The sequence below is a fragment of the Brienomyrus brachyistius genome, chromosome 18 (assembly GCF_023856365.1).
Source record: "Brienomyrus brachyistius isolate T26 chromosome 18, BBRACH_0.4, whole genome shotgun sequence".
Classification (NCBI taxonomy): Eukaryota; Metazoa; Chordata; class Actinopteri; order Osteoglossiformes; family Mormyridae; genus Brienomyrus; species Brienomyrus brachyistius.
Genome location: NC_064550.1, coordinates 5,773,940 through 5,794,280, shown reverse-complemented (window position 1 = coordinate 5,794,280; position 20,341 = coordinate 5,773,940). Strand labels below are relative to the sequence as shown.

Sequence of the window (20,341 nt, the reverse complement as noted above, 5' to 3'; positions counted from 1 at the left end):
GCCAATAGCAAAGAGGCTCTGCAATTCTAAAACAACCTCAAAGCATCTCTAAATACTTTTAACGTTTCTGACATGAGAGACTTTTCTCTGCCTTACAGCCCTCTCTCCACCTTCCCTGTCGACTTCCTTTACACCTAAGCTCACTCTTCACTTTGGTCCGATTCGCAGTGCAAGCAGACATCACATGTTATTACAACTAGTTTATGGTGACACGCTTACATCAGTCAGTGCCGGACATGTCGTCTGTGACATGGTCTCTTTGGTTCATGCAAGCTGCAATGCTTTAGATGGATCTGAAGGTTGGTAACTTTTGGTTTGAGAGCCTGCAAAGACCAGAGGTTCATGTTGCCTGTCTACCATTAAAAACAATGCAAATGAACATGCTTTACATAAATGTATACCAAATTTACATAATCTTTCTAATATTATCTGATAAATTTTTTCTTACAAATAATGAAAATGGTTATTTTTCATTAAAAGAATCCACTTAAGTCTTCTTAATTTGTGCTTCCTCTGCTGCCCCCTGGAGGATGGGCTCCCCCTTTGGGTCTGGTTAGGGTTAAGGCTTCCTCTATCGCCCCCTGGAGGTTGGGCTCCCCCTTTGGGTCTGGTTAGGGTTAAGGCTTCCTCTGCTGCCCCCTGGAGGTTGGGCTCCCCCTTTGGGTCTGGTTAGGGTTAGGGCTTCCTCTGCTGCCCCCTGGAGGACGGGCTCCCCCTTTGGGTCTGGTTAGGGTTAAGGCTTCCTCTATCGCCCCCTGGAGGACGGGCTCCCCCTTTGGGTCCGTTTCCTCCCAAGGTTTCTTCCTACTAGGGAGTTTTTTCTTGCCACTGTTGCCTCCGGCTTGCTCACTCTGGACTTTGGGCATGGATAATGTAAAGTGCTTGGAGACAATGTAATGTGAAAATGTGCTATACTAAATAAATTAAATTGAATTAAATTAAATATAAACAAGTACAGCATATAACAGCCCAGTAGAAGATGAGCATAAGATGATGTATGAGTTACGAGGGGCAATAAGCAGCATTACTAATGTTTGTAGACGAGCATATTCAAGAGCGGCTTTATGACCTAGTTACAGAGATTCATTTTGTAACACTGTCCTGTCTAATCCCCAGAATAGTTTAGAATTCTCTATTCAAATCCCAAAATTCTGTGCAACTTTGAGGCTTAAGGCTTTGAGATTTGAGGCATAATTTTTAAACCACTGGTCTATAACCAAAATGTTGCTCAAAATTAATGACAGACTGGAGCAGGGCAGCGTTTAGCAGCTGTAAGACGAACTGTAGAGTAGATGGTGTTGATGTGGCAATATACCATATTGCAGAAAACTAGATTATTTCAACATATTTCATGTTTTTATTTTTCTTTGACACAAATAAAAGATTTTGGAACGCTAAATATACAGTTTTACTTATCCATTCACCATAAACCCAACCAAAATAGCACCATGTTAGTGTCTCAATTTCGAATTATAGTTGAATTATGGTCAGTGTTAAATTATCAGCATTCAAACTGAATTTATTTTTGGTCAGATTTTCAATATTAAAAAACTTATAGTGGGAAAACCTTGATTTAGTGCTGATATAAAGTGAAACGTTGAAGATTAACCTTTTTGTCTGATATGAAATCAATGTCATTTCAACATATGTGTGATCTCTGGGAAACTTTTCCCCTACTCGTAACAGTTGTGCATACAGTACTAAAAACCATCCACCTAGTTAATCGAATACAAATTTATTGGGTAGGCGTCAAGTTTTATTTTAATGTGAGTAAACAGCAGTAGCTTAATCGTTATTTTTGAGTAAGCAGACGGACGTACACTGACGTCACGATATGATGACGTTGTAAATTAAAGTTGTAAATATCATATATCTTGTCAAAACTTAATTATTCAAGTATATGAAAGGATACCGTATACATAAACAGGGTTAACCTTGCTTTGGTATTCGTGTATCCATTAAACTAATTATACTGTCCATGAGGGAACGATCGACTTGCTTCGTGCTCGTTTCAGTTTTTTACACGTAAGGTAAAACCTACAGATGGGTGCAGTTATCTAGCCAGGTATCGGTTACAAGGGTGTGATGTGAAGAATAAAAGTAGTTATGCTGTTTATAAGTATTTTTTTCCGTGGTGCGGAAAACAAAATTCTTAATTCTAGAAACGGTTCGTCAGTTTCAAACCGCACGCCAAGCGAGTACAGGCTGGTGAGTGCTGTACCTACCGAGATGCTTTTAAACAAATAAAATAATTTCCCATTACATGTTCTGCACAGGTTTATGATGCTATACCTTTCATTGCAAAATGTGTAACAGTAGCCTATGTTTTTTTTCCATTTGTCATTTATTCTATAAGGCATATAAACAGCTTGATTTTCATTGTTCCATCATCTCCTGATACTTATCTTTGCATTGCAATTTTGGATCTTAATAATGAATCTAAAACGTCCGAATCTCTTTTATTCCAGATTGTACAGTACTGCGCAATATACATAAGTGATAATGTATTTAATGTTGGTGATGTTTTACCCAGGTAATTTAACATAATGTGCGTAACTTATTCATTAAACTGTATATACAGGAAAATCACGTTATCCGCAGATGGTTCATTAATATCTGCGGTAGGTCTTGTTAAGTATCACCAAGCGATACATGAGGACTGCTGTATATGACTCCGCTGGGTGACTGTACAATTTGTTTCATCCATAAATAGCATTATTTTATTATAATGAACTACATGCTAAAATACAGCACAGTTTAATCAATGCCTTTGTAGCTGAATCTAGACAGTAAAACTGGCAGACTAATATGGTGACGCTGACCCAACGTCTACTTTTCTACAATCTATGATTCTGTCAAGTACACATGGCAGTTCGAGTTTGCTTTGTGCCATTTGTATTTTATTTGTAATAATATTCATATTATTACTCATTATTATTAATAAATGAGGTACCAAGTGATACCTTAACATTGCAGGAAAATGGTGTACTTAAATGTTAAATGTTACGTTAGGCTTAAAATATAACACCTCAGGGGAAATATAATACTATGTTTTATTGTAAAAAGAATATTAGTCCTGCATTTAAGCTTTGTGCCATTTTGTTACAGGTTCCTGTGGAGGATGAGCAATTCTCAACTCCTTAAACAAGGTATCCGACTGTGCTTTTTCTTTTTCTAAATGTATTTTCCGGGGTAATTCAATAACTTCCTGGTGTGAAAGTCAATTTCATATTAATCCATTCATTACTGAGCTGAATTTACCTCTTAACTATTTTCATTATTTTTAATGGCGTACATGATTCTTCCAGAACCAGTTTTATGCTGAGTTTGTCCGGCACAGTGTGACTGGTGGCCTTGACCAGACACAAGGCTTCACGTACAGGCAGGATAGCGGAGATGCTGCCTGACGTCCTGAAGGCTTACGATTGCCAGGTCAGTTTAACCATTTTTGCCTCAAATGCAAGTGACAGCAGAATCTAAATTTATCAGTTATTTTAGTACACATAGACAGATGACACTCTTTCTATTGCTAGCCCTTTCTTTGCATTTACTGCTGTTTGCTGCTAGCGTAACTGCTACTTTGGCTGACCGTACATGTCACTCAAGGACAGTGCAGGATGGTCCAAGTCAAACGTTTGTATTATAAATGTTAATTTTTTTGCTTCTCTTTCTAGGTCCATGATGTCAACACAAGATGTACTGTAGCCTTACTTACTGTACCAATGTACCTGCTTCAGGATAGATCACAGTTTAAGAGATGGAAGTATTGAGTGCCTTGACAGAATTGATACGACTATCAGTGCTTTTTGTCGCTTTCCAGATTATCAATCACAAATATTCTTTGTACTGTTTACAATATTATTACAACCACAGTGCTGTACTTTGTAAATTTCCATACTCTAATTCCAGTACAAAAAAAAATCTAATCTGTTGCAGAATGAACAGGGAGGCATGTTCATGTACTCCTCCATTCCACTGTTTATCTGCAGTATTTTATGCACTTGGTTGTCAGACGTTTTCTCAAGAAAATGTCCTTTTCTAGCTCCTTCAGGTAGCCATGAGTTTCGCTGTTATTCCAGCTGGAGAAGGTGCAGACGGCCCTGTTGCTCTCCAAACAGTGGTCCATGACACGGTAAGGCCTGCTCTGTTCAGTCCTGCAAGCACTGATATAGTGCTGGAAGATGAAACTGTTATGCACAATCTCCCCTGGCTGACTGAAACATTTGCTCTGTTGTTTAGGATGTATTATGCAATCATTGCCTTTAGAATATCCCAAGAAACTCATTAACACTTTCACATTCATCCAAAGACAACTGATGGGCCTGGATGATAGTAAAACACTTAAACCTTGCCTGCTTATTCTCAAAAATGAAATATTACTGAGTTGAATGTGCTTTTCAGTATTTTTGGTTACATTTTTATTCCTGTTTTCTCTGGGGGATATTTTCTCAAGTTTGCAAATTTACTAAAGTCAAAGGTGAGCATTATCCAAAGGGATTGTCCCTTACTTCTTTTCCTATTGGACTGTGAAGTATGTTCTGTGTGAAACTAAGGTGATGTTTCAAACACGAAGGATAAACTGTTATCGCTGGAAGTGAATTCTTTAATTGTTTACAGCAGGGCCGCCCATCCCTGCTCCTGAAGACCTGCCACCCTGCAGAGCTTAGCTACAGCCCTAATTTAACACGCTTGATGCAGACATTCAGGCTCTTCAGTAATATCTCAGTTTTAGAGCCAGGTTAAAAATTACTGCTTAAGTTTAGTATCATTTAATAAAAAATTAAGTAGTCAATGATTATTTTTTGAGCACTTCAACAAAAATTTTATTTACAAAAATTTTTTGAGGTAATCAGTTTCCACAAAAGTTTGAGTATCTGGAACTTATCTGGTTTTAGATAATTCTGTGAACTAGGGCGTTCACATGGCAAGCAGAGCAAAACTGAATGAAATGCAACCACTATATACTTAAGTACGATATCTAATTTTAAGCACTATTTTATTAATCTCACATTACTGAGATTCCTAAAAAAATCCTAAGCTGCTTTAGATTTCTGGATTAATGTAACTTTCTCCAGTCTAGAGAATGTAAATTGTACGATAAGCACACAAATAGAGAGGTAGAATAGGATGAGAAATGGAACCACAAGACCTATAAAGAGATTCCTTAAGCGGCTTCGTAAATAATAGCATTGTGCACCGAGAGAGCTACACAGGTGAGACACAAGATATTCACTTAGCTTTGGTCTCACGAGTACTTGTTTTGTGTCTGTCAGGCATTCATCAAGCTTGAGATTCTCAACCCCTAACCAGTAATTGCTAAAATGAATTTCTCACCAAAATCTCTGGTGGCTCACACTCCAGGAATTAAATCAAGTATGTTTGGAGTGGGATAAAAATTAACTGTAGTCCTTGAATCAGTCTCCCTTGTGTCTTAGGAACGTTTTTCTTTTTTTTAATTCAGTGTTAGTACTCTAGCCTCACTGTTTCATTTCAGCTTGAGCCCCCTTTGCTGAAAATTAAGATTTGCCTGCCTTTTCATTTGAGTTATACAGAAATATGGTTTTAATTGATTATTACAGAAGCCTCAGTTATATTGCAAATTATTATTGTTGTTCTTCTTCTTCTTCGTGTGTCAGTTCGTTAAATCCATTAAATTTCACCCTGCTGTTGTAATTTTTATTACTGGGAATCCAAAGTCACAACTTTTCTAAATGGTGGTGGACGGGAATCAAAGCCTAATGCAGCACAGCAGGATTTTAATTTAATTCCTTCAAGCACTTACGGTGGTTTATCTGGATATTTGCAATTTTCATGCTGTCTCTAGAAAATATAATCTCTTTACTGGGATGTGAAGTATATTACATATCACATGGACAGTCACGGATTATGTGGCAATTTGCCTGGTAAATGGATATTTATTTCATTTTCGTACAACTGGCATTAAAATCATAATGTAACTCATTGAAATTTTAGAGGAAATTAAAAACATCTCTAAAACATACTAAAATAATAATGTATTTCAGAAAGCATACAGAATGTATTTATGTATTCTGTACAAACACATTAAATCAGGAATATGTGTACTGTTACCGGCCTAACACACATACACACACACACACACACTATGGAAAATTTAGGGACAGCACATCTATATCTCCGTAATTGTGGATGAAAACCCATGGGACGGAAGGAGAGTATGCAAGCTGCACATAAAGAGAGGGACTTGAACCCACCACCCTTGGAGTTGAGAGACAACAGTGCAACCCAACACCCATCCGTTCCTGCCCTTAAAAGATGCCTGTAACTGCTCAAGACACATAAGCCGTAAGCATTTGCCATAATCAAAAACTGTTTGCGACCTTATTTGTTTTCCACTCCTTTTTCATTAACAGAGACGTATAAAAGCCTTCTAATCTTTCTTCAAAGGTCTCTTTATTGCCTCCCTACGCCCGACCACCACCATCAGTTTTACAATGCACCGTAATTGCAATGTCTCTGTGCCCATAGCTCATCTCTCTGCTCACCTGGAGGACTAAAGTGTGGCTTGTGGGCTAAGGGGAGCAGACAAACCAACAGCCCTCATTCGCCATACTGCTCTCTGGGTGCTGCTTCAGAGGATGCTGCCTGAACCAGCCATCCACAATAATCACAGTAAATCAGGGTAGCTTTCAGGCGCACCGCACAGATGAACGATGGAAAGTAAAAGAAGGTCGCTCGTCAATTGATAAGTCATTCATGATTTTTTTTTCTTCTACAGAGTCATTGAAACAATTTCACAAGCTTGGGATAGTTTCACCTCTATCATGTCCATCCATCCAGTGTCTGTAGCTGCTTATCCTGATCCGGGTAAGCAGGGCCCAGACCCTATTGCTGAGGAGCATTTCTATCCCAGATTCTACAGGCACAAGGCAGGGAACAGCCCAGGGCACCAGCTCATCACAGGGCACAATCACACACCATTCACAACTGTGGGCAATTTGGTATCCAGCAAATTTTTAGTCTGTGGGGGGAAACTCCACTGCAACACGGGGAGAACACACATACGAACTGGGGTCCCAGAGGTGCGAGGCAACAGTGCTAAGCACTGATCACCATGCCACTCACCACTCATGTGTCTGGCAGTAAACACAAAAGCTGATATTGAATGCATGCATGACATATAAAAATAATCCAGGTTAAAATAAACATAAAGGAACTAACAGTGTATCTGGGAATAAACAAACAAATAAATAGATGCTGCTACCCATAAAAAAAGCTTCAAACCTCAGACAGACCGCACTCCCATTCATATGGGGGTAATTAAGCATACATTACTCTTAATATATGTTCCTTCAGTCACATTTGGAACAGCTTTTTGGCTAGATTAGTGACACCTGGAAGGAGTTCAAGCTCGCAATATTTTCCTGACTGCTTGACAAATAAAAGAACGTGCAGGCCAAGCAAAACAAAATAAATCAATTTTGTCAGCCCTCCAGAATTTGCCTGGCACAAGTGCAGCAAACTCTAACCACTTCATCAACCCTAATTAAGAGGGAATTGTGACATGATTTCAGTCTCAAGAAGCAGCAAAGTAAATTCATTTCAATGGAAGACATGACCTTTACATTGGTAGATGTTTTAACAATGTATCACCCACCAATCCAAAACCTGCATTACTTATCATAAACACTATATGGACAAAAGATTGTGGACACTAGCTTGTCCAAAATCTCAGTAGGAAACCAAGGATATTAATATGAAGTAAGTCAGTCCACTGCTGCTTTAATAGGCTCTGCTTTTCTGGCAAAACTCTTCATTAGATGCTGGAACATTGCTGGATTTGCTGAGAATTGATGTTGGGTATTCAGGGGTGCGGTTCCCGATAACGACGACTCTTACTGTCTTGCAAAGACTGGAAAGACTTCGTACTATCTAACGAAAGGTGTTTCCTTTGCTACGTCTATTTCCCGCACAATGTCTTACGAAACTGCTTAAGGAAGAGCTTCTTACATGAGACCTTAATAGGCACCGGAACACCTGATTGGTTGACATCAATGACTAAAGAACTGATTATTCCCTCCATGCAGCAGCTGTTTGACTGCGGCATGAGAGAAAGTGGTGTTCTGTATAAATATAACACTGCAGGAATCCTAAAAAATACTACATTAATCAGAACTGTGGAGAATCTAAAAATAAAATACAAAATTAACAAATTGAATCATCTAACCGTAAATATGATTTTCGCCGACTGGGTGCACAAACCCGCCTCCCCAGATTGTAGTGTCACCAGTTTATTTTTATTTGTTCTATAAAACACCTGCGTGCACCAATATGTCATTGATATAAGGATGAGCAATGGGCCAATAACTGAAAGAAAAGTGGCATCACTGTCTTAACATAAGAGAATGTCCTATGTGCTTCAGGACTGACTACTAATGACTATTACAGGGTGCTTTTTGGGGAAAATATATTAGCCAAATACATACACGAATCTGCAGTATATCAACCTCATGAAGTTTAGACATACTGTGGCACATTTAGTGAGAAAATAGGGGGAACGTGTCCACCCCAATATTGGCAGAACCCCCCCCCCCTTCCCGATATATAAATAAAAACAGAATCAGCAACGTGTTCCTTATCTTTCATTATGAATCTGCGTGTTATTGGGGCCAATTCACTGTGCATCCAGTGCACAAGGACAAAACCTAACGAAGATTGTAGTCGTGGATCAGACAAAATCACTTTATCATATGAATCACTTATTTTTTAGTTAAGTGATGTTTGGTTATGAAACTGTACCCTTAACAATGTTAGTCTTATTTTAAATGAGCAGTATAATCCGACAACAGTGATGAGAGACAGCTAAGAGAGGCTCAGACCAAGCTTACGAAAGAGTATCTTACCGAACATATACTTAACTAAGAACATTTCGGGAAATACGTCGGAGCATTAAGATACAACTTAAGGCAAAATTTATGAATGACGTAGTGTTAAGGAGGTTTCTGGAAACGCACCCCCGGTAACTTTCTGTGAGCTTGTGCGACTGACAACTTCACAACTGAACTTATTGTCCTGCAACTTCACAGTCACTTCACTTGAGGTTGACCAGGTCAAGTGAAGGTCAGAAATGTGGTGAACTGATTTATTGGTAGGAAGATATCCTATGATGGTGCCAAGAGTAAAGGCACTAACCATTCCTGCACACCCATTCGGCTGGTAAAGTTTGTTGCATGTTGCAGGAAATTGTGTGACTGCGTGCTTAATTATACATATGTGTTAACAGTGGACGTTGACTGAACGGAAAACCCTACTGATTAATCGGGGTGTCCGCATACTTTTGGCCATATAGTGTACTGTATGTTTCTTTTCCTTAAACTGTAGTGATGAATTATACCCTGATGCAGGCTGCCTCCCCCAGCACTGAACCCCTCCGGCAGGAGAGTGGGCCTCACCTCTGGCAGCGGTATGCCGTTGATGATGAGGTCAGGCTGCTGTGGGCCCTGTCCGCTGAAGGTGTTGTGATAACCATGGTTGGCGGCGGCATTGCGCACGTTCTGGCTCTCCACGTTGAGGAAGGTGCTCTCCGAGCGCCTGCAGCCCAGAGGCAGGCTCTGCTGGTGGTAGTCGAAGTAGTTGAGCGAGGAGGTGAGTGAAGAGCAACTCACCACGTTCATTTTGTCCGCCTCCTCCACGTCACGGGGCACCAGCCGAATATCATTCTTGCTGAGCTTCTTCTTCTTGTTAGACTTCTTCTGGTTTCCATAAGAGTACTCTGCCACCCTGCGCAGGTAGAAGAAACTGAACAGACTCAATAAAGCAGTGAACTGGTATCTGCACAGTCAAGGCGTGCCATGCGTCATCGCAACAAGGCCCTAGTTCACGAGGAATAACACAGGGGACCCATGAGTATGTGACTTATACAGACACAAGTGAAATGCTTGGTTAATTTCATTTGCCTTTCTCCATGCTGCCATCACCATCATCAGCAGAAAGCATTCAGAATGCAAACATACCACGCCACAAAAACACACACGGCTTCAAAAGGACACAGAGAATGCATGCGCACAGTATGCAAGCAGATTCAAAATACAACCCACACTATTTGCTCCTTCCTTTCTTTCTTTCACTACTGCAAATCCATTAGCATTAAATAAATGAAGGTAAAGTAAAAATGCAAATTTAGTTGGCCAGTATGTGGGGCTAATTCAGAACAATGCATCTAGATACTCTCTGCCACAAATTGAAATCATTTTCATTCTTAATGTTAGGAAGCTCTGCTGAGCACTTTCTAGGCAAAACTGTATTCAAATACGATGGGACACACTGCACTCGGCAGTGAACCAGTGAACCTGATCTGAGTTTACTTATAAGATCTCTAAGCTTGTTTACACTGTCCCACACAGCGCACCATTATGTTATGCTTTATTCATGTTAAAAATGCATTAACAACCCACCCTCTTATGAGATTCTGCCCTTGTAGAAGACGCTTTCCAGTGATACGCCACATGAATAAAATTCCCGTTTATTCAAGTGCAATGTAACTGCAAGGCTATTGTTTTACGGGGGAGGGGTTCTTTTATATTGAATAAAAAAAAACCTTTTACAAAATATATGGCATTGTAATATTCTGGACTTTAGCTTTCTGTCTTCCTGTTGTACAGTAACTAAGTTGAAAGTGGAACAGGAAGTCCTTCATTGTAATGGACTATAGAATATGGTTTAAGTCAAAGGGGGATAAGTAATCACCCTAACATTACACTGGGGTGGGGGGGGGGGGGCGGGTGGACGAGAGAGTGACACAAGCTAGTGGTACAAAGGCGGAGCTTCTCAGTGAGAGAATGAAGGTTAGCATCTGACAGGTAAATAATGACTAGCTCACAGGATCTCGCTCGTAGTGCCCCAAGGTAGCTTACAGCAACTAGCAGCTGGAATGGGTTATTACTAAAAGGAGAACATGCATGATCCACTGCAAAGAGATGCACAGCACTAAGATAGCAGAGCAAGACTAGGCTACAAACTCTCCTTACAGTCTTATCTACAGGTATGATTTATCCTTCATATCTTACGTAAAATCGACTTTTCCATCACTTAAAGCTCTCCAGTGCAAGGAAAGCTTGAAATCATCTTTATAATTTATACACTCCTCTGATTAAAACATTAAAATGTTTCTATTTGTGCTTTTTGGTATTAACTTCATCTACACCATTAGGCTATATTGTTAAATCAAATGGCATTGCATATGAAATCAAGGGATAATCTATGCAAAAAAATGTTGCAGGATGAGTGGCCAATGCTGTAAGACAAAAAGTTACATCCTAAAGTGAATTTAATGACTCCATTATTGCACTACAGTTATAAAACAGAAAAAGATCGTAATGGACAAATTAATCTAGTGGAAACTCCAATGAAAGCCTGACGCACCCAACCAATATAACTGCAAGGCAGGAAAGACGTGAAAACAGCAAAATGTTCATATATCTATGTCAGTGAAAATATTATGCCAAGTGACTAAGCACAAAAACATCTTACTAATATATTTTCCAGTTAAATCAGGAAATATAGTTTATATCTTCAAGTGAAAAATCAAATAAAATGTAAAAAAATAAAACAAAACTGGGATATGGTATAACATTTAACATTTATGCTTTCTTGGTTTGGATGGAAAAAGCAAAAAAAATACTATTCATGATACATACTTCCTGTTCATTATCAGTTTGCTGCCTTCAGATTTAGGCAACAGATTCTCCAACAGTGAACACCCTGTCCATTTGAATCTCTATTAATTCATTTTATGTTTAATGTGCCAAATAATAAAGCTATAATTGTCCTAAAATATTACAAGTCATTATTCTGTATAAATGATAATGGTTTTAAAATTTTATATAATTGGATGGGATGCTACCTTAAATACTTAAACTACTGAAGCAGCAAGCAAGAGACGAAGTTCAAGCAAAATCTGGAATCTTAACAGAAGAATTTGCAAAACTTTATAACGTTTCTAAATAGTCATTCTGGAGTGAATTCTACTATCACTACTACTACTATATTATTATTAGTAGTAGTATTATTATTAATAACAAATAATAATACATCTACCATTATATGTACATGTATTCCTTTTATTCTTTAATATAAATATAATTAAATACATGAAATGCCTTTTTACCTGCAATTGTAGGTTCGAGTCTCCTTGTTGTCCCGTTTACATTTCACAGCCACAAAAATCATAGTGACAAAAAGAATAGCAGCAATAGAGCCCAAGGCAATAATGAAAATCAGGGACAGGTTGACGTATCCTATAGACTCCTGTTGGTCCATGTCGGGTGAGAGGTATATCACAATGAAGGCGGAGGCCGTCAGCGACGTCTTGCCGTGGTCATGGGCCACCACCGTGATCTCGTAGCTGCTCTTAGCGTTTTCGCCAAACGTCCTCGTCGTGCGGATTTCGCCATTCACCTGGTCGATCTCAAAGAAAGCCCGATCTCCCTCGGAAATAGAGTAAGTTAGTCTTCCGTTTTCCCCTTCGTCGTAATCATCGGCTTTGACTTGAGTCACCAGGTACCCAACACCAGCATTTCTGGGGATGGACACCTCTGCCGAGCCGTTAATTAGGGGTGGGGTGGTCATAACGGGGGTATTGTCGTTAACGTCTAAGATCACGATGCGCACAGTGGCATTACTGCTTAAAGGTGGGTTTCCACCATCTTTGGCTAAAACTTTGAATTCGAAAGTCCTGGTATGTTCGTGGTTGAAAGATCTGAGCGCATAAATGTCGCCAGAAGTCGGATTTATGGAGACATAGGTGAAGACGGGCATGTCCCGCACCTGAGACGGCACGATGTGGTAGGACACGGTGCCGTTCAGCCCCAGGTCCGGGTCACTGGCGGACACGGAGAGCAGGTAAGCCCCGGGGGTATTGTTTTCTAGGATCATTTCTTGATAATGTGGCTTAGAAAAGTGAGGATGGTTATCGTTTTCATCCGTCACTCTCACCGTCAGTGATTTCGCTGCTTTGAGAGGCGGTACGCCGCCGTCCACCGCTTGGATCGTTAAGTTATACGTGTCCCTCTGCTCTCTGTCCAGCCTCCCATCAACAAGTATAGTAGAGAAGCTCTCATACTCCTGCAGCCTGAAGGGCACACTGCCCTGCAGCCGCAGCTGCACCCGTCCATTAGCCCCCGAGTCTCTGTCTGACACTCGGACCAAAGCTATAACGTACCCGAGCTGCGCGTCTTCGCTCACTTCCACTATCTCGCTGTTCGCCGACAGCATTTTAATTACCGGCACGTTATCATTTGCATCCATAACATTCACGATCACTTTGCAGTGAGCAGGGATAGAATTTGGACCTAAATCCTTGCCTTGGACATCAATCTCATACGTGTTCACGGACTCATAGTCCAAAAGCCCACTGACTGTAATGACACCAGTAAAAGGATCGATTTTGAACAACTCCCTTGTTTTATCGGACACGTAGCTGTTAAACGAATACACCACCTCGCCGTTCGTGCCTTCATCTGGATCGGTCGCATTCAGGTCAATAACTATAGTGTTGTTAGGGGAATTCTCCATCACCTTAACTGAATACACAGATTGGTCAAAAATTGGGTTATTGTCATTCGAGTCGATCACTTTAATATTAAGTGAAACAGTGTCGAATTTCGGGGGGTCCCCTCCATCCAAAGCAGTTATCACGTAACTGTAATGAGACTGCGTTTCTCTGTCCAGATTTTTTTCCAGCACTAACTCGGCAAACCGAGATCCATCCCCCCTTGTCTTAATGTCCAACCCAAACATATCTTTAGGGGTGATTTCGTACGTCTGGACACCAAAGCTTCCTGCGTCCGGATCACTTGCCCCCTCTAGGGGAATCCTGGTGCCTGGAGAGGCAGTCTCTGAGATATTCAGGTCTATGTCATCCCTGGAGAAAACCGGTGCATTGTCGTTTAGGTCCTTAATTTCAATTTTAATTACACATATTTCCATAGAGCTGGACATGACCTCTAGCGAGATAAAACATTTAGGTACCTGTCGGCAAAATACGTCTCGGTCGATTTTTTGCTTGTTGATAAGAAGTCCGGCGGGGTTAATGTCCACCAACTGTGGCGCAGTATTGGATATAACCCGCAAAGAGGGCTGTCGGGGATCAACCAGAAATCCTGCATCTTTTGCGTCCTTCGCAACGTTTGCAATCACCGTCCCTGCTTTCTGGTCTTCGTCCACAGAATATTTCAAATTAATTACTGAATCCGACAAAGTACAGGACAGAAAAAGTATTAGAAGTTTTATAAAATCCATTTCCTTGGCTGGTATACTTGTTGATTTTTGTCTATCTTTTATGCTCTATAACAGAAATATCAGCATTTCGACACTTATCACAGTCGCAGCGCAAATTAGCCAGTCATTCTCGTTACTATAAAGTTATCCGGCAAATGTAATGGCGCATCTTGCCTCCGGAGTGCATATCCTGCCTTGCAAATCAGTTTTATCAAATTATAGATGGTCGACTCACTAATATGATACAATTACTCTACACAAAATTTGCTTTTATCTAGTTAACTTCTACATCGTTTTCAGGGGCGCAATGTTTAAAGCAATTTAAAACGTTCACAGACTGACGGAATTCACACAGCGATTTGCAGGAGGCTGTTCTTGCCATCGATAAGGCTTTTTAGCCACAAGCTGAAACTGAAATTTCTTAAAGTATAAATTAACGCGTCTAACGCGCCTAGAACAGTAAAGAAAAACCCAGTATAGACAGTTCGTTACGTGTAAATAACAGCGCGATCCTTATATTTATACAGTTTCAGGAAAAAAACAAGGGCATATCAAATTTATTCTTTTAAGTGAGAACTATTTTTCCTCCAGTTGATACTTCTTTTCGAAATCACTTTCTTTTAAAACTACAGTCTTCCAGAATTTCACATCCAGAAAATTGTTAAAGATAATCCACATCGGAGAAAGTCCGCGATTTAATGCATCAATTTACCAGCATGGAATGTAAAACGAAGCAAGACGCTGTCATTGCGGGAGCACATTTTAAAGCTTACAGTGTAGTCCAAGATTATCCAGTAGCCTAGTTTCCTTATTACAGGGGGATCTCTCTGAATCTTCAAAGCTCTGTAAAATTCTTCCTGTTCAACGCTTCTGACGAACCGCACCATAAAAGAAAAACATAAAGAGCATCTCTTCATGCGTTCCAGGGTAGTTTGTACAAAATCCAATCCAAACGGGTTGCCAAATATAACGTACGCATTATTTACGTGGAAACCTTTGACAGATACTGTTTATATATATATAAAAGACACAAATCAAATCAGATTCGTTTAAATATCCAGTATCTGGATGAGGTGCAAAACAAACGCTGGTCTTAAATGCAGAGAACTCCGGCGCGAACGTAAACCTCGCACCTTCCGAGCGAACTGCATCATAACAGCTAGCCTTCGCTCAGAGGCTGCTTCTCAGTCTCAAGACCCGCAACCACCTTAGCCAATCGGAGGCCACACCCGAGGGACAGACCGCCGAGTGGGCGGAGCAACCTGCTGCTGCAGACCTAACTTGGGCTTCAAACTTCTCTCACTGATAATTAGAAGTGTTTCAAACTCTTACTGCTGCTGATATTATTTTGACGCTCGTTATGTACTGATCGCGCTTTAATGTTAGTTGTCGTTTCCACTTGTCTGAATAAGTGAACTTTTTTTATTCATTAATTTGATACGTGTGTCCAAAACACGCAATTCGATGAACTGGTATCTACGTCATAAGTGTGACGTGTGTGTGTGTGTGCGTGTGCGACCCAGGTAGACATTACATTGTCGGGACCTAATGTCCCTACAACGTGATAAAACCTGCTATTTTGACGTTGTGGAGAACATTTTTTTTCGGTCCCCACAAGGGGAAATTCAATTTAATAAAAATCTGTGACTGCATAAAAACTGAAAACGCCAAAAGACATGTATTTAGTTTGGTTACTTATGGTTAAGGTTAAGGGTGGGGTAAGTAGGCGTTTTATGTTAAATTGTAAAACTACTTCTCCCCTTTATCTGTGTAGCTATGTTAGTATGTAACACTTGCCTCAAAGGAGAATTACCTTGTTTACTTAAATACACCCACCTCCCACTTACCCACCCACACACACACACAAACACACACACACACCTCCTACCCTAGCACCATCCTTCAAAGGAAGCGTTGGTCAAATTGTTAATGAATATTTCTTGTATAAAATAATCAGACATGTGTGTATTACGACTGACACACTCACCTAATATACTGCTGTACTGCCATGATTAGTGGATGAAATCAAGCATGTCTGAAACTGAATTGATGAAAAAGCCATAGACTCGGGATGAAAATGAGAAGGTAACATTCTGCCTTCTGTTGGATTTCGTGTAGCAGTTCTGGAGCATAATGCGTGACCATATTTAATGAAATTCAAGGTACTGGACTTAATTACTTGTTTCAGAGCAAATCTCCAGTTTATGACAAATTGGAACAGAGAAGCACAAAAACATTCAGATCCAGGAGTTGCCTTCTTTAAATGTCAAGTAGTATTATACCTGCCTGTGACAGGATTGCATATATAAAGCTCGGGAAAAATTGAGAGCACATCAATATTTTTAGTGTCATTAATTTTGCTATTTATGGATATGTGTCTGTATTTTATAGAACATTTAATTGCAGAAAATGACAACCAGTGAAATTACCAAAAAAAAAAAAAACATGTTATACATATGCAAACTGAAGAAATTTATACCCATTATTAAGTAATACATCAATGATGTTTTTACTTTGGAAGGGTTCAACAATCAATATGTGGTGGAACAAAGTCCGGTTCTTTATCACAGCTTTGATGAATCTTGACACGATCTCCAACTCCTGGAGTAAAAATTCTAAGAACTCAGCTTTGTTTGATGGCTTGTCACCATCTATCTTCTGCATTATAGTATTGCAATGGGGGTTTTCAATGGGGTTTAAGGTCTGGAGATTGGGCTGGCTATGTAAGGGTCTTGATTTGATGGTCCTTCATCCACACCTTGATTGGTCCAGTTCTATGATACATTGTCCTGCTGAAAAACCCAGTCATCGGAGTTGAGGAACATGGTTAGGGCAGATGGAAGCAGTCAAATATATTTCTCAAACTCATGTGTCCTTCACAGAGACAAACCTGCCCAATTCCAGCCTTGTCGAAGCACCGCCAGATGATCAGCGACCCTCCACCGAATTTCACAGTAGCTATGAGACACTGGGGTTTGTAGACCTCTCCTGGTCTCGATCTAACCATCAGACAGCCAGGTGTTGAGTGGAGCTGAAAATTGGACTCATCGGAAAAGATGACCTTACCCCCACCCTCTCTAAGCAGATACTTATCAATAAAGGGCTTCTGCCTTGCTTTTTAGGAGTTCAGGCTTGCTTCTAGGAGCTATTTTTGAATCATCCTAGCTGTGCACCTCACACCACTTTCTGAAAGTCGCTTGATGTTATCCTTCATGAGGCCCAGTCAGATGAGTTGGCAGTCAGCTTAGGTCACGCTCTTCCTGACTGGTTGTTGGTCGTTCCCAGTGTCTCTGGCTTCACCTTGCTCTCGTGTGCCGCCATCTTGTAAATCTTAAGCTGGGACGCGACCTGCTGCTCAGTGTAGTCTTCTACCAGTAGAACCAGGAGCAGAGCCATCTTCTCCTCACTGAAAACTTAATTTTTTTTTCCATTGGCTTATTCAGTGGTTATAGCACAATGTGTCTTGATTAGAATTACTTGGATTTTTTTATGAAATACATTTCTCCCATTCTAGTAGGATGAATCCCAGACCTTTTTTCATTCCGTGAGCTTTGGTTCAGCTGATCAGCTATTTAATACCTCATACCGCAGATGGGATAGCTGCCATAGGAGTAGAACCGCAGATTAAAATGAAATAAGATAATTTTTCCCAGAGCAATATATATGCAACACTGTCATAGGTAGGTAAATTTACCATATGGGTTATTATTATAAGTATGATTATATTTCATATTTTCACAACTGATATACTTAATTGGAATCAAACTTACTTATGGATTTAATGACATTGTGAATTGAGAGAAACAAATAAAACTTAAATTTTGTGACTTTAATTTCCCTTTATAAATTCCAGCATGACCATCATTTTATGATCTAAGAATACTTTGTGATGACGTGTTGTTCACCTGCTTCCACTGATGAATTTGTGATTAAGTCATAGATATACTGAAGGGTTAGGCAAGAGAAACATCTCTGAAATAACTACAGTATTTAATTTATGTCCAGTGACCTTAAAATGCATCACAGGAGTGTGATGTGCCTTTGATCACCCCAATCAGCATTTGCAAAAAAAAAGTCATATTGACTTTGACCTCCTGATAATTGTGAATTAGTTTGGTACAGATTCATGGGAGATTCATTTAATCAAATTCATTTAATCAGATTCATTTAATCGAATACTAAGGACTAGAAACAAGTATATAAAAGTTCTCCGACATTAGATTTAACACGGCATCTCTTCAATTCTTGGATTCAGACATTTTGAAGTCCATTTCATGAGCAAAATAAACTTTAAAAGCCACAAGAGTGCCCCCTAGTGTTCTTGTGATTGCTTTGCTGACTCGAACGTGAGTTGGAAGTGATTTTTTTTTTATGAGAATAAAGGGACGGAATGTATACTGAAATTCTTTTACAACTGTTTATTCTATTCATTTTATACGATTTATTCCAATTAAATGCATCTTAAGCAGAATGACTTAGCACTCGCTGAATCAGTTTTCTACTGGTTTCCTAATCGTTAATAATCTAGTTACCGTAAAACATCTACTCGATGTGCAATTCGCTTAAACGGCATTGATCTTATGATTGCCAATTCAGAATTAATTATTATATAGTTCAAATATTAACGTTATGCTGCGGCGCGGCGCGCGCGCGTGCGTGTGTATAGTTTTGTATTGCTTGATTTTTCACCAGCAGTACACTTCATATACCTACGTGTTGCTTTTTTAAAAAGACGTGAAACAAATAAACAAAGAAACACCACTTTAAAAGGACAAAACCGCTATAATTACATGTCATGTCTTGTATTATAGATTTCTGCAATGAGTGTTTTGATCTGGGTATAGTTTGTGATGCATATGGGAGGGGTTGGCTTTAATCCGTTTTAGATCCATTAACTTTAATGGCACTGAAATGACCAAAGAAAGAGAAAGAGCTCTCGTGCAGAAAGACAGTATGAAATGGAAATGCATTAGACAGAAGAGAAAATATGGCTCTGTGAGAGAAAAAAAACGGTAAACAGAACATCGCACCGATATGCTTTGAAGTTGTTTGAACTGGGCAAGACTATTTTGAACGATAAAAGCAAGCCTCTGTTCACCTGTACCAAGTGAGACCAAAATAATGCGCATGTTCCACTCTGACAACCTTTCACCGTATTTCTTCTGATTCGATTTTCTTTTTTCATTTCACACATAACATGTACCATGCATATTTAAGCAAGAAAAACAAAGAAGCAAAGAAAAATAAAAGTTAACTTGGTTTCTCTCCACTGCCCATGGGCTAGCATTGATCCTGAGACTGAAGATTTTCTTTTGACAGCCCAAACTGCATTTCCTGTGGCTCGGCCTCACCTGGGACTGAAATGACATCAGCAGGACATGCACACACGATGACCCACTTCTGTAAAATGGGCAATTTTCATTGATGGTCTATCTTAGTTTCACAAAAAAGTCCTGTTAAAATATACCTGTCATTTCTGTAACAGTATTGCCTGTGATATTATGGAGTCTAACTGGCAAAACCAATTATATAACAAATTGACATTTTGAAATTCTGATTCTAGCAAGTTCTACAGTAATACATTTTTGGAATATTTGATTAATTTGACTAATGTCATCCCTTAACACAACTCCCTTTAAATTTTCTACATATTCTGCTTAATGCAATAAGCGTGTTATACTTACATGCATGTGTATGTATGTTATAATATGATGTGTTTTGACTCAATTTAATGGGTAAATATTAGACTTACACATGCATACACTAGATTAGGTATCTATATATTTATCAGGGCTGTCCATTAATTTCTGTGGGCGTGACCGTAATTCCAACAATGACGACCTTAAGCCCCACCCAGCTCTAAGCTTAACCATAAGTAACCAAACTAAATACGAGACTTTTGGCATTTTTAATTTTCTGATTGGAAAAATTGTCCCCCACAAAGTCAAAATAACAGGTTTTATCCCATTGTGGAGTACATTTGGTCTCCACAATGTAACATAACCCTAATCCACAGATGCACACACACACACACACACACGTAGAATTCCCCCAGTATGAACAGGAGTAGAATAAAGCATGTGCT

At 39.5% G+C, this 20,341-nt stretch overlaps 1 protein-coding gene and 2 long non-coding RNA genes across 6 annotated transcripts in view; 2 read left to right on the top strand and 1 right to left on the bottom strand.

Annotated features, from left to right (window-relative positions):
* LOC125713357 (protocadherin-19-like) overlaps positions 1 to 15,439 on the bottom strand; it is a 56,716-nt gene extending 41,277 nt beyond the window's left edge. Inside the window, exons 1-2 of one of the 4 annotated variants that reach the window (XM_048984389.1) lie at positions 12,146 to 15,439; positions 9,432 to 9,777 (exon numbers count right to left, since the gene is read on the bottom strand). In XM_048984389.1, the coding sequence (XP_048840346.1) occupies positions 9,432 to 9,777; positions 12,146 to 14,277 (2,478 nt within the window). In that variant the 5' untranslated portion in view covers positions 14,278 to 15,439. The remainder of the gene's footprint in view (positions 1 to 9,431; positions 9,778 to 12,145) is intronic. The other 3 variants (XM_048984391.1, XM_048984390.1, XM_048984392.1) reach the window with 3 other exon arrangements.
* Positions 3,107 to 4,236, top strand: LOC125713359 (uncharacterized). The gene is made up of 3 exons (XR_007383566.1): positions 3,107 to 3,149; positions 3,309 to 3,432; positions 3,675 to 4,236. It is a non-coding gene; the product is annotated as an uncharacterized LOC125713359 (long non-coding RNA).
* LOC125713360 (uncharacterized) lies at positions 6,451 to 9,522 on the top strand. Its single transcript, XR_007383567.1, has 3 exons — positions 6,451 to 6,661; positions 6,758 to 6,846; positions 9,384 to 9,522. It is a non-coding gene; the product is annotated as an uncharacterized LOC125713360 (long non-coding RNA).
* Positions 15,440 to 20,341: the final 4,902 nt, after the last annotated feature.